At 41.6% G+C, this 26995-nt stretch overlaps 1 protein-coding gene across 4 annotated transcripts in view; it reads left to right on the forward strand.

Moving 5' to 3' along the window:
- The window catches only part of CHD7 (chromodomain helicase DNA binding protein 7), a 179588-nt gene that overhangs the window by 107084 nt on the left and 45509 nt on the right, over positions 1 to 26995 (forward strand). For all 4 annotated transcript variants that reach the window (XM_081258041.1, XM_081258043.1, XM_081258044.1 and 1 more), the window contains exons 4-8: positions 5226 to 5367; positions 10400 to 10537; positions 11581 to 11646; positions 17502 to 17557; positions 23768 to 23882. In XM_081258041.1, the coding sequence (XP_081114167.1) occupies positions 5226 to 5367; positions 10400 to 10537; positions 11581 to 11646; positions 17502 to 17557; positions 23768 to 23882 (517 nt within the window). The remainder of the gene's footprint in view (positions 1 to 5225; positions 5368 to 10399; positions 10538 to 11580; positions 11647 to 17501; positions 17558 to 23767; positions 23883 to 26995) is intronic.

The following is a 26995-nucleotide window of genomic DNA, read 5'->3' on the forward strand; positions in this document are numbered from 1 at the left end:
AAATATAAGGGTATGTTTCAGTACTCTCTGCTCTCCTAAAAGATGGTAGTGTGACACTTTGGCTTGATTTCCTGAAAACGGACCTGTTTGATCTTCACGAGCCTCCAGGTTGATTTTCCCCGACGTGAGGGGGCCCGTCACTGACGTGTCCTGTCTCGAGGGTCTGTGTGCTGGAGAACCCTTGCTGTCCTGCTCCGCCCAGCCCCGCCACTGTCCACACAGCTTCACCCGCCGACTCCATTCCTCTCGTTATGTTGGGCTCCACGATACGGTTCCTTTTCAGACTGTCTTTCCTTCGAGGACTTAGACCCTTAGGCTGATGCTTATCCATGTTTCCCTGCACTCTGTAATAAATCAGGGCAGCTAGCTGGCTTTCCAGTAAGTTCTAGCCCTTTGCATCAAGTCGTGTTTAAAAAACCTGTACTCGTTCCTCACCGAAAAGACTTCATTATTTACATGCTCTATCTTAGCTTGGATTTATGTGTCCAGCCCCACTTCAGGTACTGTCACTGGGCCCATCGCTGGGGACTCTTAAGCCATACACTGAATGTGTCCTTCCAGAGGGATGACTCCCCCCCGTGTGGACCCCTCCTCTCTGAACCCAGCACTTGTTTCTTGGAGTTCTCATCAGGGTGGTGTAGGTTATGATCACATGGGGTTGGGGGAGGCAACCACAGAACTTTAGAGCCCGGTCTGGCAGGGTGACCTAAGTGTCCCTTAGCCATGGACCCTGAGAATGTCCCGCTGCTCACCACTGGGACCTCCCTCTCATGGTGAAATGGGTCATGTAAGTAAAGCTGGTGGAGGGACGGTGGCCCTACAAACTGCCAGCAGCATCCCCAGGAAGATATAACCCTTTCCAAGGGTACAAGGGCCTGCCTAGCTTCACGAGGGGGTGGCCCTGCATCTTGGCCTCACCAGTAATGGTGCGCGATAAGGGTCAGGAAATGAAAGAACTCTGTGAGTCCGGAGGGGAGGTATACAGGTGTACGGGGTTTGAAAACTTGCTAGGTTTCACTCTACTTTGGTAGTAGCTTAGCCCCATTTTACTGAGCTTCATAAAGATAGAATCTACGTGGGGTTTTCGTAAATGTAAATGAGTTAATGAGAAGAGCGCTTTAGCTGCAGGTAGTCAGGGCTGTGTATGTGTTTGTTGATTTCACGGTTACTTGTACTGTTTAATTGGTCAGCTAAAGTTTATAAGTAGCCCACCTGACCAGGTACAAGGAATACAGAGATAAATAAGACACATTTCCTCCTTGAGCTAACAGGATAGTTGGAGAAAGACATATACACACACACACCCCCGGTGCTTTGGTTTTACTGCATTGCAGTAATGTTACCACCCAGTACTGTGTGTTTTAAACATCCCTTGTGTGGGGTACATCACGTGGCATGTGGAGAGTGTGAGATCTTACTAATCCAGACTTTGGTGGCCAGAAAATGGTTCTCGGACTGAGTGATGTCCAACTGAGCCTTGCAGATGAGTGCGCGAGGAGCAGTGGAAGGAGCGGAGACGTGCGTCCGCTTCTGGGAGCGGTCCTGTGCATCTGCGGGGTGGAGGGTGGAGAGCCTGGGGTGTGGGAAAAGTAGAAAAATAAAGTTCATGTTGCCGATTATACAAACTGCGCGCTGAGAATCTCAGACGGCAGTACACGTGGGGCTGGGGCTTTGGGCAGGATGATTCGGTTGGGTCTGTGTGTGAGCGGGCCGCTCTGCTGGTGCCTGGAGCTGGGTTCGCGGGGCATGTTCGGGCGGCAGGACTGAGCCGCAGAGCTCGGGAACGCGGCGGGCAGGGCCGGTCCAGGGGACGCGTGGAGGCAGCCCCGGGGCTTCTCCGGGTCAAGGCCAGTCAGGGCTGGACCCCGCACAGCTGGCTCTTCTGGCCGTCCTCGCTGGCGGGGCGTCGGGCCGGGGCCAGCCCTGCAGCTGTTGGCGGCGCCTTGAGGCTCTGGATTCGCGCCAAGCAGCCCGTGGCCTCTTCCCGGACCTTGTAGTGTCGGGTTGAGGGGTGGTCCTTGTAAGTACCGCTTCCTTGTCCCCAACCGGAAGAGCTGCCCTCTTCATGCGTTCGGGCTTCCCAGATTATAGCTGGGGAGAGGAATGTGTGTACGGCCGTGTTTTGGCTCTGACATTACGAAAGACCAGCCTTGAACCTTACAGATTTGGGTCGCGGCTGTGGCCGTGGGATACGTGTCCTTTTGCCAGCAGTCTGATGGCGGGTGGCCCTGCCCCTGGCTGGTGACGGGGACGAGGCGGGGAGGCCGTTGTGACAGTCGGGGTGGGACTTGATGCGCGTCAGAACCAAAGCAGGGGCTAGGGGTATAGAGGCGAGTGGCCTCTGGGCTGGTGTTGAGACTGTTGATAAAGGATGTCCCTTCTCTTCACGTGGCCCAGGTGACGTGGTCACGACGCAGAGGGTCCCGTCCCTAAGTCTCCGCAGTCGATTCCGCCCGTGGGTCTGAGCCGCAGTTAGAGAACAGCTCCCAGTCGAGTGTGCCACGTGCTTGGAAAGGTCGAATCTTGGAGCAAGATGTAATTACTAACCTCATTTTATGGATGAGAAAACTGAGACTCAGGGAAATGAGATGACGTATCCAGAGTCACAGACAGACAGGTTATAAATGACAGAGTTGGCATTGAACTGAGGGCTGTCTGCAATCAGTGCTCCTCGTTGGCTTAAAAAAAAAAAATGCTGGCTTTAGCTCTTCTGGGGCAAAGCAGTTTTAATGTAACAGTTGAAAATCCAAACGAGCTTATTGCAAAATAGTGGCAAAGGCAATCTGATGTAAATAACTTTATCGTGTCTTTCATTGTAATGTCTTGGGGTGAACATTGAAGGCTTTGTAGCTTTTTTGACTGCTTGGTGTGTTTTTGATTTGTACGTTGATGTCATGAGAAGATGTTAGCAAGGAAATGCTTAGATGTCTCGGAGCAGCATGAATAGCTCAAGGTCCACTGAGTTTAGAAATCCTCCAGTCATCAGAGCTGGGGTGGCTGCTTCCCTTGGCTACAGGCGTTTTGTCCGCGCATTTGGAGAGGTCCTGTCTGACTTTGCACGTTCTTGGAGGTTCCACAGAGTGCATCCTTGGGAAGGGCAGATGGAACGTCATTAGCACGTCTCTCCTCCAGCAGACTGACGTCTCCTCAGACCCGGGCTCTGGCGGGCTCCGCGGCAGTAAGCCTTTTTCTCCCGTAGGACAGTTTACCCCCTGGTGCAGGAACCCCACTAAATCAAATTGTGTCCTTCACTGGGGTGTGGAGAGGGCACCGGGGAAGGACCTGATGCCAGCTCTCTTTACCTGGCAGTGGTTCAACTCTGTGACAGGCCTACCTCTGATTTAAACAAATTTGAGAAATATGTAAAGTTTTGGAAGCAGTTTTGCACTGATTTGATAAAAGAAACCACAAAACACTGCAGCGCAGGTGTTGAGAATGTTTGAAAGCTGATTGAGGGAAGCAGATGGCTTTAGTCAGTGGCATCCAGCCAAAAGAGCAGGTGCTGGTCATGTGACCGCTGGTTACCAGGGTAATCTGATTGCTCTTGGCGTGCAGATGAAAGGAAAGGGGCCCAGCGTTCAGCTGTAGTATTGTATAATTTGTGGCAGTTAGAGCGGAAATAAATGCTGGAAATGGAGCCTCATAGTAGGGGAGACTTCTGTCCATGTGTAGCGTAAACACTAGGACAGTTGGATGAGGAACTGTTGTATGGATTTTTTTTTTTTAATTTAAAAAATATTATGCTTTCTGTGGATCTTTCGGGGCTTAAAGTTTTTAGGACACTCCTTTTTTTTTTTTTTTTGTAAATTAAAAAGAACTCTTTAAACCTAACTGCTGCTTGCTATAATCTGAATTGTCGTAAGTTTTTTCCTTATGTGGCCATTTACTAGGCTCAAATATTAACAGAACAAAATAAAGACAAGCTCTGAGTATTTGAAAATGACTCGTTTATGATTATCGAATATTGTATTTATTCATTACAAAAATGCCTTTTAGGTGTGTAATTATACTAAATACTTTTGAAACATTTTACATGACGTGCATTACTTAAATAAAAGCATATTGGTATCTTGGCCTCTTTTCCTTTTGTAGTTGTTGGGATTGAAAAAAAGTGCTGTTTAATGCATTCTGACAGCATACTTTTCTAGGAATTTACAAACTTAAATAAACTTTTCAAAGCTTTTCGAAATGTATCTTTTGTTTTCAAAATTTATTAGAATTTTAGGCTTTCTTGAAATAGTAAAAATAATTATTACTGAGGTTGGATTATTTGAAATGTTGGATAGTAAATGGTAATAATCAATATTAGGAAACCCTTGGGGCTGGGTTTTGGAAATTGGTATGGAAGGCAGCACCAAGTGTGCATTCTAAAAGAATGGCAAATAAAGGTTCTAAAGGTGATAGTAAACTTAAATTTAAAAAATTGTTTTCTTACAGTTCATTCTTGTCTTTTGACTTATGTAACATTCAAATCCTATTAACATTTGATGGAAACATACTATGGAACACGCACTTGAATTGTTGGGGACACTTTGGTATATTTTTGTATTTTGGAGACCCAGCTTTTGAAAAAAAGGCCATCGTGACGACCTAAAAAAAAAAAAATGTCTAGACCAAAATAAAGCTGATTTTTACTTAAGAATACAGCGTTAAATAAATTTATGTAGAAGAGGAATTGCTATATATCTTGTTATGTTTTAAAAGGTTATAAATTGAATAAAAATGTATCTGAATGTTATAAAAGAGGACACCTAGTAGTACTGGTCAAGAAAAGGACCTAAACAGGAGTATTTAAAACTATCTGCAAGAGACACAGAAGAAATGATCATTATGTTCTAGTTTTCCTTGACAGTTTTAAAAACCATCTTCTGGTACCTTAAAAAGTTGATAGCAAAATGATTTCTTAATCCAGTTTTTCATTATGGCTTGGTGTATTGCCAGGGATCGTGCATTGTCTAGATGAACAAATGTATTCTGTGTGGTATCCGGAGTTTTTGCATGCAGTTTCTTTTTCATTAGGTCAGATATTTGCTGAAGGTCATCGTTACGGGGTTTTGCTGTAAAAACTTAATTGAGAGTACTGTTTAACTCTCGATGGCCCACGTGCATTGATTTATCAATTGTTATAGATACTTTAGGGATATTGATGTGGGAAATATAAGGCATGGGGTGTACGAAAAACCTTGTTAAAAAGTGAACACTAAGTGATCCACTTTGAATTCTAGTAATAAGAAACCTGATTCAGAAGCAAGTGCTTTGAAGAAAAAGGCCAACAAGGGAAAAACAGAAGGTTCTGAGAATTCAGACTTAGACAAAACACCCCCATCATCTCCTCCTCCTGAAGAAGACGAGGACCCAGGTGTTCAGGTAATACCATTATTCTGATCCTGAGCTGTGGTTGTTTAGCGTGGGTAACTTTAGCTGCACATCGAGTGCACTGGACCTCCCTGTCTTTGTTATAGAGCTGCTGTAGAGATGGCTTTATTGTCATCTGGAACGTTATATCCATAGTGATGAGAGCTGGGGGGCCAACCCAGAATTAAACTCCTGACTTCTTGATTTTGCCATCTTTGACTCTGTGATAAATAAAACTGAGACTCTTCATTTATTTCTGTACATGTATCTTTTGATGTTTATATATATGTTAGTGTTAACATAGTCTTAATATGTTGGTTCATTTAAAGCTTCACCCACACTTCTAATTTTCTGCTAAGTTTGGTTCCTTGTCAGTTCTTTTATTTTGCAGAACAAAAAATCACAGTGTAATCTGTAGCTCGTCATCAGGTTTCTGACATCTGACGGTCAGAGTATTTGTGTAATACTAAAGTTTCTGAACAAGTTAGTGACTTTCTGGACAGCAGCACTGCACAATTTTCCAGTGTTAGAGTCTCCTGACTTTTGGAGATTTTTATAGGAATCAGTCAAAAAAAACTGGCCCTGAAATAAACATCAGGAATTTAGGTTCTTTTGCGTAAAGCACACTGCCTTCGCTGATTGGACAGTAAGTAAGGGACCCCCTACACGTGACCGTTAAACATTATTTCCTTGTTACGTTCCCTGGAAGCATGCCAGCTTGGTCCTCTGGGATGGCTGGGAATGTGGCTTCTGTGAATGACATCTCAGTTATCAAGGAGCAGTTACTGAGGATCCTGCTAGAAAAGCAAGCAGCCCCCGGAAGCGGGTTTGACCTTTCCTAATGGTTTGGTGCACTCTCGGTACTTCTCCCTGTACCTAGTGATTTGCTTAAATGTTAGAAACAAAGTACTTGCAATATACAGCTCTGTGCTAAAGAATTTCAGATAGATTTTGTTTGTTTGTGTGTGTGTGTTTAACTAGAACTCCTTGGTATCTATAACTTCACAGAATGACCCAACCTTAGAGGACCTGAAAGGGCGGGTAGAGAGAGAGAGAGAGAGAGAGAGAGAGAGAGAGAGAGAGAGAGAGAGTGTGAGAGTGTGTGTGTGTGTGTGTGTGTGTGTGTGTGTGTGTAAATGAATGTGTTTCAGTTTGGTTTGGTTCTATAACTAACATAGTGATAACCTCTGGCAGTTTGAGTTAATTTTGTAATTTCCTCTAACTTTCCATATCAGTGAAAAGATACTGGGAAAGTAAGTAGCTATCTTTTAAAAAATCGTTTAGGGGGTTTTAAACTAAAGTATTTTTAATGATTTTGAATTTAATTCTTATGCCCACAGGTGTTTTTTTTTTTTTTCCCCTGAATTGTTTTTGCTTAAACTAAGACCTTCGTGCAGTAGTATTTGGACAATACTAAGAAGACCGTCACACAAGTCAAGAAAATTCTGTTGTTCTTTCACAAACACTGCTGTTTTTTTACAAGTCTGTTTGCATTGACACAGACTCAAATGGACTTTATGAAATACTAGTGGTGTGGTTTTTTTCCTTCTGCATTTCAGTTATAGAAAATGCTAATCAATGCAAATGAACATCCATGCATCCTTTCTAATTGGCTGGTGCTGAACTGTCACGGGTCAGACAGCTAATATCAGTAAACACACAGGTCCATGTTTCTCAGTGTCTCTTCTGTATCACAGCAACACAGGAAGTGACGCTGACTGCTTGTTTGTTGTGTTTCTTCCTGTAGCACACACGTAAAGGGCTTAAAGTTCTTGAGTTTTATGATCAATTTGTTTAAACTTTAGTAAATGCCATGTCTTTTTTTTTCTTTTAACAAACTGAAAATTGTGTCACAAAGTACTACCACAGTGAGATCGTGGTAACATATTTAAATTTGCTCTTCAGCATACCCGTTTTAACTCTATGAAACTTTTCTAAAACAATCCAAGTTTAACAAGTTGACCTGTTATTGTAGTGTTAATTCAAAAGTTTTGAGCTTTAAATGCAGTTCTTATATTTTATTTTGATTCCCCCAAATGTTTCAAATAACAATAGTTTAACAGACATAAAGAAGCCTATTATGTGATAAATAATTTTATTTTATGTTGGGAAATTGGAAAAGGAACCTTGATATCCAAAATAAATGAACTTAAGATCAATTATTATTTAGAAGGCAGAGAAGCCATATAACATTTAAAAATTTTAGAAAGTTGAGTTGTCATTGTATTTTGTGGTTTCTTTTATGAAGTGACCTTGTGTCCACTATTACTAAGCCTATCACTGTTGCATAGATTTAGAACACAAAGTTGATATGAGGAGAAACTTTCGTTCTAAACATTATATTCACCAATATGTACATTTCTATTAGAAAAATAAACAGACAGACGTCTCTGTTTTATTGTACTGGAACATTTCTTTAATATCAGAGTGGGATTTAGTGTAAAGTGGATTTGTCTTAGACTCTGTCCAAGGATGTTTAGTTACTTGTGCTGGAAGAATACTAGGGCAGTGTGGCCCCAACCATGGAAACCTGATAAAACATCACAGATGTGTCATTAGTAGCACATTCTCCTTACAGTAATGACAGAAAGATGTAACTGTAGATTCACCCATTTCCATTTAGCTAAATTGATATATCAAAAGAAATACAGATACTGTACTAAATTTCACCAAATTTAAAATGTTGTTCCTGATAATAGGCTTTTATATCTTAAAGAAACTGACAGCCAGAAGCAGGCGATACTAAAGTAAGCCGAAGAGGCGGAGCTATTCCACATCAGCTTTGGGAAAAGAGGAGGGAAGCCGTGTGACGTAGCCCGGCTTCGGAGCCTCATTGCTTTCTGATTTTCCCTTGGAAAGGTGGAGCTAGTTACTGATGACTGTAATCCTACTAATAGCATTTGGCATTAACGTGTCCCTTTAAGTGCGCTGTTTTAAGTGCTTTCAATGAATTCTCTTAGGAGATCTTCACCGTATACTGATGAGGCAGCTACCATCATTACCCCTAGTCTACAGACCAGGAAGCTGAGGTCCCTAAAGGAACTCGTCCAGGGTCACGCAGTGAGAGCCTGGCCTCATTCTGACGTGGGCACTCAGCTCCTGGACCCCCGAGGTCAAACTGCCCCTGGTGATGTGGGGCAAGATGGACGGTGGTAAGACCCCCGCTGGCCTGGGTGTCACCTCCACATAGAACTGGTTATTCTGTGCGGGGCTGGAGAGGAGAGAAGGGTCAGAGGTGGAGCCTTTGGCCCACATCACCGCTCCCCCTCGTCTGAGCCGCTAGGAAGTCTGTTAATAAGATGTCCCCCCCCCACCGATACCTCCCAGCAGAGGGGTACATCGTGCCTCTGCAGCGCTGGCTGTAGGGCTGAGTTCACAGCCTCGAATGACCCATCTGATGGTCCTGTTATACACAGTCGTAATGTGAGCTGTCTCACATCCCCTTTGAGAGCAGGGGGAGCACAAACTTAATACAGTAAAACTGAGTGGTTCCCATTCTTTTAGACATGGCACGGGGCCTTGTTGGTCCTGACTTGTGCCCTGTAGGTCCCATGCCCGTCCCTCCTGAGGTCTGCACGGCAGGGTAATTTGCTTCTCTCTGCCCTACTATCCCAACTTTAAAATTCGAAAGGCTCTTCAGAAGGGTTTCTTTCATAATTCTTAGAGAACAGTTAGTATCAGTGTTACTTTTCTCAGTATTCTTTTTATTTCTTCCATGTGCTTTGCCAACTCACCCATGAGTTGTAATTGAACAGGGATTTAAAATTTACACGTGTCATTTTCGAGTTATCTGAGGTGTTATCACATACACATATTAATGGGAAGGTTATTTCTCTCTGTTTTTAATTAACTGACAAAACTATTTCTATATCAAAAAGGTCAAGCCATCTAGAATTGTTTTGAACAAAAAGTACAAAATCCTTTTTTCTGCTCCATTCATTTCATTCTCCAGAATTAACAGCTATTAACAGTTGTGTCTTTTCAGATTTTTTTCTGTTATTGAAAACATACCCGTATACATTCATTTTTTAGCAAATATTCACTGAGTGTAGGGCAGTAAACAGGATTTACAGTATGTTTCTCTGGAGGAGTTTATATATCGATCGCCCACACATACAAATAGACACACAAGGTTTTTCTGTAATCTTAGAATTATAAGCTAGCTATTGTTACTTGACTTACTTTTCTTTTTACTTAACCATTTATCTGCTAGATGTTACCCAGGTGCGTCATATAGCTTACTAGACGTGCACTTGCTGGGAAGGGGGGTGGGAAGGGGGTGGGGTGTTTTACGTTGTGACCACACTGTCCTGCAAAGGTGTACTGCGTTCTGTTTTGACCACTGGGTGGGAGAGGGCCCATTTTGCCAATAATCCTGTTAATACTAGCTATTAACAGTCCTTCACGTTTTCATCAGTGCAGTAAAAAAAAATTTTTTTTAATTCCTTTTCCTAGTCACTCATTATAAATTCTGCTGTTCAATCCTTCAGCTCTTTAAAAATGTTCAGACTATTTCTTTTAGGACCAAGATGAAAATATAAACTTTCTATTTAAATGGGTCTCTGAGATAGTTTTGGAACCTTGGATACTAATGTAACAATAGTTATCTAGAACTTTATTATTCACACATTATCTTCTCATGCCTTCACTTTTTTTGACTTTTTCTTGTGGGGAAAAATTTTAAAACATACAAAAATAGAAGAGTATAACGAACCCCTGCATATCCATCGCCCAGCTTCAGTATTGCCTTCACGTTTGAGCAACTCACCGGCTGAATGAGGAGGAAGATGTGTTGTTACTTCCATTTCCCAGTTAAAGGTCACGTACCCGGGAGTGGCAGGGCCATCGCTGTCCGAGGCGCCTGGCTTCAGATTTCCCCCATTTCCATTCTGTTTGTTGCCACTGTGATATCTTCTGTGATTTGCAGGGTTAACGTCACCAGCTTTTCTTGACGATCGTTATTATTTTATAAATGTGCCGTGCCTTCCGGAGAAGGAGGGGAGCAGCAGCTTTCTAAACCCAGTCTGTCGGGTTTTCGTTTTAGAAGAGACGGTCCAGCAGGCAGGTGAAGAGAAAGCGGTACACCGAGGACTTGGAGTTCAAGATCTCCGACGAGGAGGCCGATGACGCAGACGCTGCTGGGAGAGACTCGCCCTCCACAACCTCGCAGTCGGAGCCGCAGGTGAGTGGCCTGCGCAGTTCTCACGTGCATTTCAAAAGATGGGCTGGAAATTTTATAGCTGGAATCTGAGAAGTTCAGTCGAGGCGTCGGACTTTGAGCTGGGAACATTCATCTCGTGTTGGCGAACACGCTATGGGAAATTAGTCCTTTAGGAGTGTCTTTTAAAAAGCCCCGTTCACTGAGATTTATTTTTGTCCAAGCCTGTGATATGTAATTTGACACAATTTTGGAGAATTAATGGTCTTTGTTGAGGATGAGGCAGACCTAGGATGCAGGGAGGCTGAATTTACCTCCGAGAGTTCAGTGCTGTAGCTTCTGGGACTTTAATAAACCACTCAAGCTTGTCTCCTGCTGCTTGGCACTGTAAGAGCCCCTTTATGAAATTACTGCCTTGTAGTACCCAGCAGGGCCTACTTTATTCTCTGTGCCATGTAAGTGATGGATAAAAGAGTTTGTGTAAAATATGGGTAGTAATGGAGGATTGATTATTGTGAAGATCTTTTTTCCCACCCCCCCCAAAGCCCTCTTCTTACCCTTACTGTGCTTTAGTTAACAAACTGGCAACCCATTGAAAAATATATTAAATACAGTTTTGTATTTTATTTGGTAATTTGCGCTCTGTTGTTATATAGCGTTTTATGTGACCTCCATAGATAGAAAGCTGCCTACAATAACAGAATGATGAGTATATTAACCCCATGGGTCCAGACGAGGAAAAGTTATGTTTTTGCCATCACGCAGAGATCATTTTCTCTTGGCAGCTGGAGTTTCTGAACGCTCCTTGGCTTTAGGGACCCATGCTAGTCCACGCAATTAAACCACATAATCGTGAAGGAATAAGCACAGCTCTTCCTTTTGCCTTTCTGCAAGGGAGATTTTTGTTCTTTTCAGTCATATTCCCCACTGGTGATCGTACCCAGTGATTTAAAGGGTATGAATTTAAAGGGTATGGAAGGAGGCGCAGAAGGGAATGATTTCTTGCTTTTACAGCTTAGAATGAAATACTTTCTGTTTGGATTCATTCATTCCACTTTATGTTTTAGGAATCTGTTGATGCAGACGGTCCAGTGGTAGAAAAAATTATGAGTAGTCGTTCAGTAAAAAAACAGGTAAGCACCGTGTGGAATTATCAAAACCTGTGGGTGTGTGTGTGACTCTTAAATTATTTTTTGCTTTATAATTTCCTTTAAAAATTTCACTGTTGAAAATTAAACTTCAGTCTTTGGAATGTTCAACCCAAAATGAAATTAAAATGTAGCAAACGATCAGTGCTTTATTACCCCATTTAGAGTAGGCCAGGACTCAGACGTCTCAAAAGAAATATATTAGGACTCCTAGAGTTGTAGGCTGCCTTTTTCATAAATATTATTTCCGAAAAATCATGACCATGAATCTATCTCTCATCTCTCTTAGGGAGGTCCCTACCCCAGCCCCCTACCCCCCCGGAAGATCTCTTTATCATGTTAGCAAGTAGGTGTTTTCTCATACTTTTCATATGCAATTGAAATATTAGTATTCTTTTGTTAGTGCAGAAGTGAAATACAGAACTATTTTTAGTGTAATTTTTGAAGATAATATGACTTATCCTTCCAAAATATTCGGAATTCACGTTGATCCACGCAGGTGAGCCCTAAGTACCTGTCACTAGCCTGGTGCCCATGTCACTGAGGGGCACACACACTCTGTGACAACGAATTCCAGGAGCACTGCATCTCTTGTACTGTTGGAGGCTCCCCATTTCATCCCACCGTTTCCCTTCTTGCCCAGTTCGAGAAAACACTTTAGTTTGAAGAAGTACATAGGCATCCAGATGCATTTACATACTCCAGCAAACCGTGTTTGGTGTCTCTAGAAAATGGTCTCCTTTAGACATAGGTGTCTGTCTCCTAGCTTGAATCATTGTCAAAGGCAGAGTTGTTTCTTTTTATTGCTTTCAAGGTATGTGGAAGACAACCTCATTGTTTTGACATGTAAAATAAGCTTCTTTTTTTAAAGATGTAAAGTGTATACAAAGTGTAATCTCCAGGGAGAGAGGTGAGGAACGGAGGAATTATGGGATTTAAAGTGAGCTGCTGGGTTTATCAAATAGGAAACGTTTACTATTGAGATACTATCTAGAGATCCTTGAAAATGGTATTGCACCAGCTGTATACTTCTCTTTACCTTTGCTCTAATACTCTCTGCTTTTGTATTGTGTTATTCAAAGTATAGATTTTTATCAGAAGATAAAACTCTGGTTCAAACAAAAATAATCAAGCACAACATGTCAAGATATTTTCATAATGAGTGCAGGTAGTGGGAGTGTAGGGGGTGTCTATCTGGTAGCTCTTTGAACATGAGGATTTCCTCTCTGGTGAACATAAAATCTCAACCAAATTTCCCACCCGTTCAAGCAGAAATGAGCACTATTTAACTAATTGGAAAGGTTGCATTTTTGTCCTTCTAATGACTCTAGAACTGTTAACTTGTGAATTGTAGATATATGGCAAAATTTGAATGCTTGATGTACTTTAAAGAATAATCCCCTTCAGCGAATTGAAGTGGCTTGTTTGAATAAATAGCACGTGGTTTGGACGGGATATAATAATTTTCATTCAACCGATAGTGCTTCAGCAGGCATACCCAGCAGGTTTGGGGGTTGCAAATTATAATTAGCTCTATTATTCAGAGCTGCTTAGACTATGCATGATGTAGGGCATCACTTTTTCTGTCTGTTTTGCCCACCGTAGGGCACTTTTTGTTTTTTCTTTCCAATCCTTTAAAGATAGGTACCCACAGTTTAGGAGTAGGTATTGCTGCCATTTACATGACCAGGCTTATCTTAACACAGGAGATTAAAAATCACTGGAATTGTACTTGAGGGTAGAGTATTTGTTGAGTAGGTGAATTTTAGGATGGAGAAAATTAATGGGAAATTTCCTCTGGAAGGAGAGATATGCCTTGAGATAAGATTTAAAATAAGAAAGAGGTATGGAGCCCATTGAATTGCTTGTAGATTAGTGGCCTTTCATAAAGGGCCATAAAAAACCATTAGAAGCTTGTAAACATTAGCAGGAACTAACTTTTTAAACTGCTAATGTTCTCCAAATAGTTACTTTAGTTATCAGCTTTAGTAATATTGGAGGAAAGTGTAGCAGATAGAAGCAAAAGGAAATTTGAGATTTTCCCCTGGATTCTAGCTATGCCTGCTGGTCTGTTTCCTATTACCATGAATAATGGAAGACATGGCTGTGAGAAGGTGCCTTTGTCTCCCCCTGGCAGCACTATGGAAACTGGTTAAGGGCTCAGAGCCTCCCCAGCATGGTGCGGACACATAGTGGGGACAGTTAATGGGTTTTGCAATCAGCTGACCTCATCACTGTAGCCTGAGAAGCATCAGCCATTATGGTGGAGTCGTTCAAACTCACAGAACTCATCCTCCCTAACTCCGCACCTCGTGTTATGTAGGGATGGCTCAGGCACTTATGTTGTTCTAAACCCGAATTAATGTGCGTTGAGACCCCGTGCCAGGGACATAGGTGGTACTTGTATTTGAATTTTGAGGTAGATTTAAGAATGGACTTTTGGATTGTATAAAGGTTAATTTTCTTCTTTTCCACATTTAGTCATCATGTAGCCCCTTCTGCTTTGAGCCATCTGTCTTTGGGGGAAAACAGTTCAAATCCTTTTTGTACCAGAAGGTCAAAAATAGTTTTGAAAGTGGATTCTGTATTATTATGTCCTATTTTCTTCCTAAATGAACTATGACTTGGTATCTCTGGTAGAATATACAGCAGGTTGGGCCAGAAGTAGGAATGGATTCATACCTTTACTTTATTGTTACCTTTATCAAGGCGCTTTCTCATTCTTTTGTGCATTTTTTAACAAAATTTCTGCCTTTTCACACTACAGTTTGGCTTTGTTTCCCCAGTGTGACTGCTTAATTTAGTAATAGGATGCTTGGGAAAGGTCATTCATTCTTTCAGGCCAACAGGATTATCATTTGCTGAACGGCTGTTTTAGAATCCAGGTGACCAGGAGAGTTGATTTAGTGCCTGGTCAAGGTTTCTGTGTCATGTGAACAGTGGAACAAGTATGGCTCAATATGTTTGGAACTTTCAAGTTCATGTGAATAGTAAGGATTTTGACAGACTGCTTTAGGAGTCTAGTGAATGAAAGATACAGGCATTTCTCAAAACTAGTCTATCGAGCACATAAAATTACTTTAGAGGACTCTCAAATTTAACAGTAACTGTCCTAGAAATAAATTTGCGTGGTGTGTGTGTGTGTGTGCGCGCGCGTGTGCATGCACACACCTGCAGAAATAGTGCCTTGACTCAGTTATGCATTGGATATGCCCATTGTGGAAAGGCTTCTGAACACTGGGGCATGGGAGGTAGAGGCTGGGGCTGTTTTCCACTGTCAAGAGATTCTGGTCAAACCGACTGCCGTTTAGTGCGTAATTAAAATGATGCTCCTGAGAGCTTATGAATTCACACACTTTTGTTAATTGTTTTGCTCTAAGTAAAGCAGAAGAGGCCAGCGTGATAATATGTATATGAAATGAAGGTCACCACAGCTCCATTACAGCTTTCTACTTACAGCTCTGGGAGCAAGAAGATGACCCAGTATGTGTGGTCAGTTAAACAAAGCACAGGGTTCTAATTTGGGATGTCCAAGAGCAACAGGTCCTGGGACAATTCTGCACGAGCTCCAGGTGCTACTAAATGAGGTCTCAGAACCTGATCACCTCCGCCCAGACAGCCTGAGACCCTCTTGTTAAGATCTCCACAGCACACCCCCAGAGGCATAGCTGATCGTGATGAGACAATGGGCGTTCACGAGAGTCAGGGGCAGACCGTTGATGGCGTTAGGAGTCGGAACTTTCTGGAGCAGAATCGAGACAGAATGAAAACTGTCCCTTTGTTCAAGAGTTGATCTGTGTGCTTTGAGGCCCACTTAGAGGTTACACAGACAGTGAGGCCACTTAGAACGAGATGGAAAGGGGACAGTACAGGAGGAAAGATCCGGAAGAAGGAAATCAGGAGAGAACAGAACATAGAAAGGATAAAGCGTGTCTTTTTACTGCCTCCAAGATAAGTAATTTTGAAAAACTCTTTCAGAACTGAAAGAAACATAGTTAACATCAAAAAAGTAAAAACAGTAGACCAGACGTTTGCATTCCACTCGAGGTTTGAATTTCGTGATATGCTATGAGAAGCATCACAAGATCTAGGTTCACCCTGGTTCCCCATTCTCCTTGGCTGACCACAGTCTTATCTTTGCCTTTCTACTGTGATCTCCAGTTCTATACAAAGATAATGTGTCTTGAAATGGTTGCTGAAATGTGGGAGTGGAACGGGGTAATGTTAAGGGCTAGAAAAATGTAAGGTGAGTTCGGGATGGATTGTTACTGGAATCGACCAGAATTTACCTATACAGTAATTGCAGGTTTATGTCCCTGGCTCTTGAGGGCACCCAGCAAACATTTCTTTTCATTTTGGATGCCTGAAAGTCTGGGACATGCCACAACACTGTAAATCAACTATACTCCAATAAAAAATAATTTAAAAAAAGAAAATCTGGGGCTACAGATGGTTTTCTGAACACGTTGATTTAAGAAGCTGCTTTAGGGTGATGACCATTTATAGATCCATTAGGGCAGGATCAGATATTAATGGGTTTCGACCCCACTCCTGAATATCCTGTCTTCCTACTGGTGATCTCTAGGCAGATGGAAGAACTGCTTAAAATTTAGGTTTAACTGCTATGTGTGAGAGTTTTGAAGAAAAGTTTGAAGTTCAGTCTTTGACAGTAGTTCGAAGATTGGGGATTGAGGGTGATCCTAGTCTCTTTGAACAGATCTGGTGCCAGTCTGTCACCCAGTGAGAAGTCCCTGCTCCGTTGTTTGCCCTCTGCTGTGTTCTGACTTGCCTTAATTTTCTTTGCAGTTTAGCAGCCAAATGTGACCCTCAAGGCAGGTACTCTCGTAAGAGTGTAAAAGCAATTTCTAAACATCTGTAAGTGGTGTTTATTTTTTACATCCCTGATTTATCTGATCAAATGTTCCAGAAGAAAATGACATATCACGACTTGTTTAACAGCCTACAACCAAGAGGAAAAAAAAATATTGAAAGAGAGGCTTAACATATTATATGTGCTGTATCTTCTACAGACATTACAATAGGCAGGATCAGGGGAGATATTCGAGATAATCTCGCCACCCACCCTTGATTTGGCTGATGGGTCACGATTTTTGGCTGATGGGTCACCCTTGATTTGGCTGATGGGTCACGACTTTTGGCTGATGGGTCACCCTTGATTTGGCTGATGGGTCACGATTTTAACCTCACCTTGGTGTAGTATTTGGAGTGTTAATTTTATTTGGCTGCTGTGTGTATGTGACATCTTGTCTGAGAGATTTTAATTGTACCGTTGAGTCAAACTGAAACTGTGAATAGTGATGCACTGAAATTACAGCCTCGGAACGAGGTTTAGTTTTATATGGTTTCTTGTTTAGTGTTATTAACTATATGAAGGAATAAATGTCTTTTAAATATTTTAAAACATTACAAAACCCACCATGTAAAGTTGCCATGAGGCGGCCAAAAATAATCCATATGGCATTCAGGAGAGCAGTGGCTAATTGGCTGCTGCCTGAGAAAATGGTACACTTGGTGTCTACTTAGCACTGTGGGTTTGGCAGAAAGCCACATTTGGGGTCAGGCTGTTGTGAATGAAGCTGCATGTGGTTAGGGACGTGCTAAAGCCATGCACGTCTGAGAAGCCGGAGCCCGTCGGGTAGCGCGCACGGTCCACCCTCATCCCTCTGGCCTCCCAGCAGCTCACCACATGCTCATCCTTCCAGGAGCGCCCTATGCTGCTTCCGCGGTGCCTGTTTGTGCCCACACAGGAGTAAATCATTACTTTGGAACATTCTAGTAGGTGGTTTCAAGTACATGTCTGAAATTTTCCTCTGTTGCAGAAGGAATCTGGAGAAGAGCTAGAAGTTGAGGAGTTCTACGTGAAATACAAAAACTTGTAAGTACATTGTGATTTTTTTTCCCATGGAGGAATATATTTTCAATGTACCAAATTTTAAAAGGTAATCAGGAAAATTTTTTTTAAAAACTTGACAACGGGGAAATTTTGGTGTGGTTTATTCAGTGCCATTTAGGCCATTACCTACTAACTTTTCTATCTTTGATAGTTTATGAGCTTTATTTTTCTGCAAAATGTGTAATTGGTGTACAGGCTGACTAGTTTTTGTGTATAACCAAGAAGTTCTTTTTAGAGGGGATGAAAACTCATACAATAACAGAAAAGTGAGGAATGCATTATAATACCTGCCTGACTCTGAGAATGAATTTTGCTCTGTGGGGCTCCCTGCCTTCACCTTTCATTGGGATGCTTGGCACCCGAGATGAGAACTCTGCTCTCAGGCAGAGGCTCTAGGAAATCGTGACATCACTCATGTTCTGAAATGCAATGAGCTATGATTTTGTTGCTCCGTTTTCATTTCTCATTTTCGTCTAGTGAATTTGAATTGCATAACTTTTAAGAAAACTGCATGAAAAACCACCGTGAGTTGTTCTGATTGTAGATGGAAGCTGGATACTAGGACCAGGCACACTCTGACGAGGCCACCTCGTTGGAAGCATCAGTAGTCATCCTGCTGAGGAGGACAAATCGCAATCACAGAACAAGGACAAAAATATTTATTGATAACATAAAAGTTAAATGTACTTTAAGCTTTTTAAAGGTACTCTAAGCTTTTTGAGGCAAGGAACTCAAGTACCATATTAATAAATTCTAGGGTTAAAGAGAGGCTTTGGGGAGCTGTCAGAACAGCTTGAGAAAATTTACCCTACCGTCGAAAATAAAAGCATCAAGCCTCGTGGTTTCTGTCATTCCCCCCTGTTGCAGTTGGCACTGTGTTAATTAACGGATGCGTTTCTGACGTTTGCGGGCAAAACCTCTGACCAGGTAAACAGATGGAGGAGTCTCTTACCAGTGTTACTGTAACAATTCAGTGAAATGAAAAAGGCTCGGGAAACGTTAGATGTTGTCATCGTTCTATGCTCAGAGCACGATGAGCCGACATGTGTGCAAGTTATGCACATGGCGTGCTCTCAGGTCGTCTTCTGAGGAGCGCGGAAAGACCAGATAAGGAGGAGAAAACGAAGTAAGCCGGAGAGACAGAGAGTTCTCTGGCCGGTTGATCAAATCACACTCAAAGCACAGAAGTTTAAGTATCGATTGCCAGGAAGCGGCACCACGAGACAGGCACCCGTCCCGGTCAGCGTGTGGCTGTGGGAGGTGAGGCGCACAGCCCCAGAGCTGGGCCCGGGCTCCCTGCCCAGGTGCCGCCGCCACCAGCCAGGGGAGGCGAGCCACCTGTCTGCCATCGGTCACGTGAGATGAGGCAAAGCAGTGCTCAGAAGTAGCTTTCCTCTCTGATGTTATCGAGATCTAAGGGACGTTAACATTTCCATAAAATTAAAAGTTCTTCTTTTAACCTTTCATTTTGACATGATTTGAGATTTACAGAAAAATGGCAAAAACAGTGCAAAGAATTCCTGTTTTTCTTCTTATAATTAAAAAGTATCTTGTGGAAAGATGCTTTGAGACTGTTAAACGTGACGGTCGCTAAGTGGTGATTTAACAATTCCATGGTTCCTTCTGAATTTACTGGTCGGGCTTCTGCTGTTAGGAAGAGCTTTACCTTCTTACCTATCTGCTTATTTATAGCTGTGTGGACTTCCCGAGTCTTCTTTTATTCAGTGCGTCATAATTCCTTACCATCCTACCGTTATTTACTTGGCTCACATTATCCCAGATCTGGCCGGTGGCAGCCCCTGCAGGCCGTCTCCTCCCTTCCTTTTGCCTTGTCCCCATCCTTCTTGGAGCTCTTCCTTACTTTCTGGCACCAGAGGATGTTCCTAACCCATTTGCAACTTCCCTATTGAAGTCCTGGAACTGATCATTTCTCTAAGGAGCCTTGGTTGTTTTTTACTGGAGAAGGGCATTTAGAAACCAAGATTTGGGTACTAGGTGTGCTCATTGCTGCTGGGGGGTCATTGCTTCCAGACCTCTCAGTGGATGGGGCTAGGAAGGGCATGCACGTGCATGTGTATGTATGATATGTATGTATGTATGACATATATACCTACCTATGTTCCACACACATGTATGTTTATTATATATACACACATGCACGTCTATCTACCTACCTACCTACCAACAAGGAAAACCAGTGCCCGTATAGTGATACTTCCCATTTTATTTCAGTACCACCAGGTTCATTCTGTTCTTTCTCCTTCCAATATTAATAACTCCATTTCTTCAACTATGAGAAACCTGGCTCCTACTTTCCACAATATATTTTCTTATTTGTTAATCCTAGGATATATAGGAAGTGCTTTCAGAATTACTAGACCATATTTCTGTGAAAAAGAAGCCTGCTAACTAGCGTTCACTCAGTATTTATCTAGAGTTCTTCTGTCTTTAGCCTGATGCTGTAGAGGCTAAATGCTTTTTCCAGTATTTCCTCGGGTTAGTTCTCCTCCCAGCCCCCCTTCAGTGCAATGTTATTTGCTACTCAGTTTGGTTCATTAGCTTCTGTTTGTATTTGTATTCCATTTTAGGCCGCCCCCCCCCATCCTTGTTGATTTTCTTTTCTGTTTCTTTTTTTGCTTTTTTCCAAGTTCATGAAATATTAACACGGTTCAGTAGTCAGAACTGCACACAAAATGATACCCAAAGAGGAAGTGCCATCCCTCCCGTCCTTTCCACCTCATTCCTACTTACCTTTTCATTAATCCCAGATTGATGCTTCCTATAAGTTTTGGCACGAATGTGCAGATAGATACTATTATTTCCCCTTCTTCCTTAAACACAAAAGAATAGCATCAGTACACATTTGCACTTCACTTTTTTCACAATACTATGTATACTAAGTTATTCAACATCAGTTCATAGAGTCTTCCTCATTCTTTGTTACAACTGCCTAGTACTCCTTTGCATGGCTGTGTCATAACTTATCCAGCCAATCTCCTGGGTATACCAGCATGTAAATGGCTTCTGATATTGTATAGTTACAGATAATGCTGCAATATATATTCTCATGCCTATGTATTTTCAAATTGTTGGAGGCATAGCTTCAGGGTGAATTTTTAGAATAGGGATTGCTAGATCAAAAGGCATACATAAATGTAGTTCTGTTAGACATTGCAAAATTCCCTTCCAGAAGTGTTGTGTCAGTTTGCATTCCTACCAACAATGTAGGAGAGCGCCTATTTCCCCACAACCTTTCCAGTGTAGTGTGGTGTGTTGTTTTGTTATTTTTACTTTTTGTGGGAAATCGTATTTCAGTGTGGTTTTAATTAGCATTTTCTTTTATTGTGAGTGATTTAGAACATCTTTTCATAAATTTAACGACCAGTTTTGTATCTTGTTCTGTCAATTATGTGTTCCTATCTCTTGCCCTTTTTCTATTGTGCTTCCCTCAGTTTTTAACAGTTCTTTATATATATGGGATATTAGTCCTTAATCTGTGTTATATGTTGCAGCTGTCTTTTCCCAGTTTCTGTTGTCATTTGGCTTTATTTATTGTTGGTTACAGCACTGTAAGTTTTAAAAAGTGTTTTGTATATTTAGATTTATTAATCTTTCCTTTTATAGGATCTGACTTTTGAATCATAGTTAGAAAGCCTTTTCCTACCCCCTGGTTAAAGAGGAATTTGCCATGTTTCCCTCTAGTACTTGAATGGTTTCATTTTCTCTGTTTAGGTGCTTAATCCACTTGGTGTTTACTCTTGGATATGGGTAAAACATGACTCTAGTTTTTTTACTGTTTTCCAAATATTGTTCTTCCAGCACCATTATTAAAAAGCCCGTCTTTGCCCCGGTGATTTGAGATGCAATCTTTATCATGAACTAAAGATACATATTTATTGTATCCACATCTGTTATTTATTCTAATCCTTTGCTCTATCTCTTCACGAGCCAGTAACACACTGTTTTACTTATAGAGGATTTCTAGTGTATTTTAATATCTGATTTATCTAGTTTCTCCTAAGATGTTTCCTTTTTAGTGTTTTCCTCGATGTTTTGCATGTTTATTTTTATATATAAATCTAGCATTCACTTGTCTAACTCCATTAAAATGGTTGTTTATATTTTTATTTACATTGTGTTAATTACAAATTTATGAATTATGATGTTGAGTCATGCTATCTAAAAACAAGGATGTCTTTCCAGTTGGTTCAACTTGATTTTCGAATGTTTTAGGAGGGTTTTAAGTACTTCCTTATGCAAGTTTCACACACTTCTTATTAAATATATTACTAAGTATTTTATCTTTGTTGATACCGTAAAAGAGGTCTTCCCTAATGCTATTTCCTCTAACTGGCTATTATTTGTGTGAATGGAGACATTTGACTTCTGTCTGTTAATTTTATATCCTGCTGCATAACGGAATTATTTTATTTTATTATTTGAATTAGTTTCCTAATTGATTCTCTAGGGTTTTCCAGTTATGCAGTCATGGCATCTGCAAATAAAGATAGTTTGACTTCTTATTTTCCATTTATCACTCCTCTTGTTGTTTTCTCTCATGTAATAGCATTGGCTAATGCTTGGAATATGATATTGAATAGTAGTGGAGCTATGGGCACCCTTGCCTTGTTTCTGATCCTAGAGCAAAAGCCTGTGTTTTTTCTCCATTTAGTTAAAGCAGAGTCACTGCCAGAAAGTCTCAGCCCAGTTTACAAGAGGGAGAGCAGGGCTGGACCCAGCTGCTCAAGTGCCTGTGTCTCCCTTGTGGTCACCCTGGCAGTGCTTTATGGCATGTTCACCTCAGCCAAGACAAGGGTGCTGACTGCACACATGCCTTTTTCCGTCCAATAATTAGGAGACTAGACTAGGTGATTTTTATAATATTTGGTTTTGGTTATAGCAGTATTGCAAATTATTTATTGAAAATTTGGAAATTACAAGTTGAAAGTAGAATACTTGCAATCTTACCACCCACAATGATCATTACTAACATTTTGATGCATTTTCGTCTAGTCTGTTTTCTCTCTCTCTCCCTCTGTGCGCAGGGTTTCTATCAATTCATATCTGTACAAGGCATATGTGTTTAAAGTCCTTATCTCCCTTGGTCAATTGTAGAAGAACTAAATCAATCCTACCTATGAAAATGCATACTAGACGTTACATAAATGCAAATGATGTGGTATTTAATGTCAGATGCCTTTTCCATATCATTAATTATTTTTTGAGAGATTTTACAGTGGCTGCATAATTTCTAACAGTAGTGGTACCTTGATTGTGAAAGCACCTCATTTCTTTTTGATGTCATCACCAGAAAGAGAAGCAACAGACAGTCGAGGCCATGGAGGGGGGTGGGGGGTGGCAGAGAGAGGATGATAGTACAGAAGAATATTGAAATACCAAACGAAAGAATGTCAGAGGTACCATAAAACAGTAACTGTGTACCAGTGAGTCTTGGGGATGGACAAGGAAGGGTGGGGAGTATTCAAGTTCAGGTTAGAGAAGACACAGCAGATGCTCAGCACAGGCCTGTGGCAGGTCTGAACGGGAGGAGACTAACCAGTGCAAGGAGAGGGTAGACAGTAGGGAGTGAAAGATTCACAAGGGACCCCAAGGGGCATCAGTCCTCTCAGAGCTGGGAGACGGGAACTGACCAGGAGCTGGTTGGGGACAAGGGAGTTCCAGAGCTGGTGGTGGCCCTTTGCTGCCCAGCAGTTATAGAAGGAGGGAGTTAGGTTTACCTTCGCTCTTTTAAATTTGAATTCTTTTACCTTGACAAAAACCTTCTATTTCTCATCAGTTAATGATAAAAGGCTCAAAACGAATTCATAATTAAGGCCACCCTGTAGTGCTAATTGTTTCGTATTGAAGTGTAATCCATTCACTTATGAAAAACAGCTTGTTACTAGGTCGTTTCCTTTTCTTTCTTTTTTTTTTTTTTGAATGGGAGGTGGGTAAGAGAACTGCAGGCCCAGAGCAGAAGGCAAATTTTAGGCATTATTATCGATTTTCTTTTCTTATTCTCAAACATTAGTAGTTGTATTGAATGTGGCTTGGCAACCTCTGTGAGTAGTTAAACAGGTTATTATGTTAATTATCTGTTTAGTTCATTTTGGGGGGGGAATGATAATGAACATGTATAATAAAAGGTTAATTACTTTCTACCTGTTTCAGTATATTATTTTGTTCTTTTAGCTCTTATCTTCATTGTCAATGGGCATCTGTAGAAGATCTGGAAAAAGATAAGAGAATTCAGCAAAAGATTAAACGATTTAAGGCAAAGCAGGGCCAGAACAAATTCCTTTCAGAGGTATGGAACACCTAGTTAATTTTCTAAAGTATTTACATTTTTAAAATGTTCTGAATTTTGAATTTTAGGTCAGTATATTGTTAAGAAAAACTAGTTTGCCTCATTTGGTGCTGTTACTTGCATATCGGTAACTGGTTATTGCTAAAATAATTTGTAAACAGGAAATTTCTCATTCTTCCTGTTGCTTAGTTCTAGAAGATACTGGTCCTTATGATATTATGTGGAAATATGATGGTCTGATTAAATCTTGTAATGAAAATACAGCTAGTAGACAGTGAAAAAAGTAAGTAGACAAAAGTCCTATTAAGATTTTAGCAGGATAAAAACGCTACAGTGAGTATTAAGTATAAGTTCTAGGATATAAAAGTTTCTTTGTGTTGGGGGAGGTGTGTGACCAATTTCTTCTGTTCAAGTCAGTGCCTAATTACAGAGAGTTTTCACTGAACTCCCTTTCACAGATTACGCGCTGTGGTACAGGAGTTGATATGATATTCTAATACCTTTGCCTGCCCCCCTTTAGCCTAGGTTATCAATTATGATGAGAAGGTACCCATACCTAGGGCAGGGAAGAAGTCCTGCCTGTTTTACACAGTGCCAGGTTCCCCTCCAGTGTAGTTAATTACATTGACAAAATGTCCTCACAGAGTGCTTCCTGGGGTCCCTGGGCTTGTGGTCACCAATTTGCTTTCACTTACAGCCTGAAGCAGATAAAAGAGAAACCTTCACACTGAAAGACTAAATTGGCTGACTTACGAGTTTTCCTCTCCATAAGGGAATTAACAGAATGCAAACTGTACAGAAGTGTGAAATCTGATGGAAAATAATACCTGCTTCACGACCAACTCCACACACCCCGACCCCTTGTTGGAGACGGGGGAATGGGGGATGGAAGAAAGTTCCGTACTTTTATGTCATAGAGTCGATCCTTATGCCCTCAGGTGACAGGTCCGCGTTCTCCTGGAATCTGATTTCCACGCCCCCAAAGGCATATTGTAAAATCTGCACTGGATGGGGCAGATGAGGTGGAGGGGATTCCACTAGACAGATGTGTCCATGTCACCGAGCACCAGCCTCCTTGCCTGCAGCGGTCAGCACCAAGGGGTGCAGGTGCTTGGATGGGACTCACTCCTCATGTCCTGGAGAATATGTAGGTGATTCTTCCTTTGAAAGGACAGGTGCTGAGAAAATACTAGGAAGTTCTGTTTTTCATGCCCCTTAATAAAACTGAAGTTAAATGTTTGTGATGTTGGGCAAGTTGAAATCCTTAGCTTCCTCCTAGAAAGAGACACTGTATGTTCTACTGATGTTTCTGTGCATCTGTGTTAGGAAAAGGAAAGGGGACAGTGGTTACCCCCGCCCTGGTCCTTAAATCATGGTTCTGCTCATTAAATTTATTTGTGCTTCTTGGAGTCAGATGCACTTCAGGGACGTGGGCCCGGCCCGAGGTGTGTAGTCTACCTTTTTGAGTCTGTCTCTGGGAATCACCTGTACCAAGGCTGAAATACATTATCTTGCTGGTAACTTGGCAGCTAGAGATCTCAAGTTTTGTCCTGAATGGAAGTAGCATAAACTTGAGTCTGAAAAGGTGACCTGAAGGTGAACAGAGAAGGATCCCAATTCTCTTCCCCTCTTTCTTTCTTATATACACACACGCACCCTCCCACCCCCACCCCCCACTCACCACACACACTGTTTGTCATGTCCCGTAGATGGTCCTGGCTTCAGGTACCCCATGGTTCTGCTTCTTTGGGATTTTTAGTTATGACCACTTTGGCATTCTCCGTTTCACCTTAGCCTTCCTTTTAAGTCACTGCAACTAAAATCTCTACTCAAAAAGATTATCAAAACTGGAAATTATGTCACACGCATGGTGGCATAGATTGCTCGCTTGAAGGATAAACGTTTAGGAATAACGTTAAGGATTTTATTTCAGTAATGAAAGATTCTGTTTAAGAACAAGTTGTCTTAGAGAGAGCTTTTATCAGAAGAGCCTAGTTTATGGAAAGTTCTAGTGTTTATGCTTTATATGAATAATACATAGATATTGTGTACCTAAGTCTAGAAGCTTTGACAAAGCCAATGCATTTAATATATTAACATTTTAAATTAACGGAACATTTCAAAGGTTTTTTTGCTTTAGTCATGAACTCTGTGTAAAGGCCTGAGGCAGTTGAAACACATTCTGGTATTTCTGGCTTTTGTTTTATAATTCACAGTTCAAAGCATCCAGACTGGGTGCTATAAGTGGGCACAGGGGCCCAGGGAATGTTTGTTATCCTCAAGCCAACTGTGACCAAACGGCCCTTCAACCTGCAACTCAGGGGATACAACCAGTATCTAAGTGGCTTATAATATGTCTTTGCAAAGCATTTGAATGAAGTTATATTACTGATAAATTAATCTCTAGAAACACATAATAATGTGTCTTTTCTAACTTGTCTGACTCTGACTTCTTTAAAGTATGGCTTAGTCTGTAACTTCCTTTTGAGCCTCATTCTGTTCTTTTACATGAGATAACTTTGCAGGCATGCAGCTTTACTTTAGTTTTGTAAAGATTGTTAATATATTGGCTAAAGAACCCTTTTTTTTTTTTTTTTTTTTTGCGGTACGTGGGCCTCTCACTGCTGTGGTCTCTCCCGTTGCGGAGCACAGCCTCCGGACGCGCAGGCTCAGCGGCCATGGCTCACGGGCCCAGCCGCTCCGCGGCATGTGGGATCTTCCCGGATCGGGGCACGAACCCGTGTCCCCTGAATTGGCAGGCGGACTCCCAACCACCGCGCCACCAGGGAAGCCCAAGAACCCAATTTTTTAAGCCTCATTTCTTTATCCTTAAGAGTTTTCGCCAAATGCTCTATGTTCAGTACAAATAAATCATTAGAACACTTAGATGAACGCCAAGACTGTGCTCAAATGAGGTACTAATACTGATTGGCAAAGACGACCAAACATCATAAGCTCTGTTCACACTAAAATATGGAATTCACTGGTCTCAGCGTTTTTAGCTTTTGAATAACATTCTGCAAATGATGCTATGAGGCATCAGACAACTCCAATAGTTATGAGACTCCAACAGCACTTACTGTGCGTGGCTCTGAGTCTTCATTGCAAGCTGT

Source organism: Mesoplodon bidens (genome assembly GCF_964165515.1).
Source record: "Mesoplodon bidens genome assembly, chromosome: 16".
Lineage (NCBI taxonomy): Eukaryota > Metazoa > Chordata > Mammalia > Artiodactyla > Ziphiidae > Mesoplodon > Mesoplodon bidens.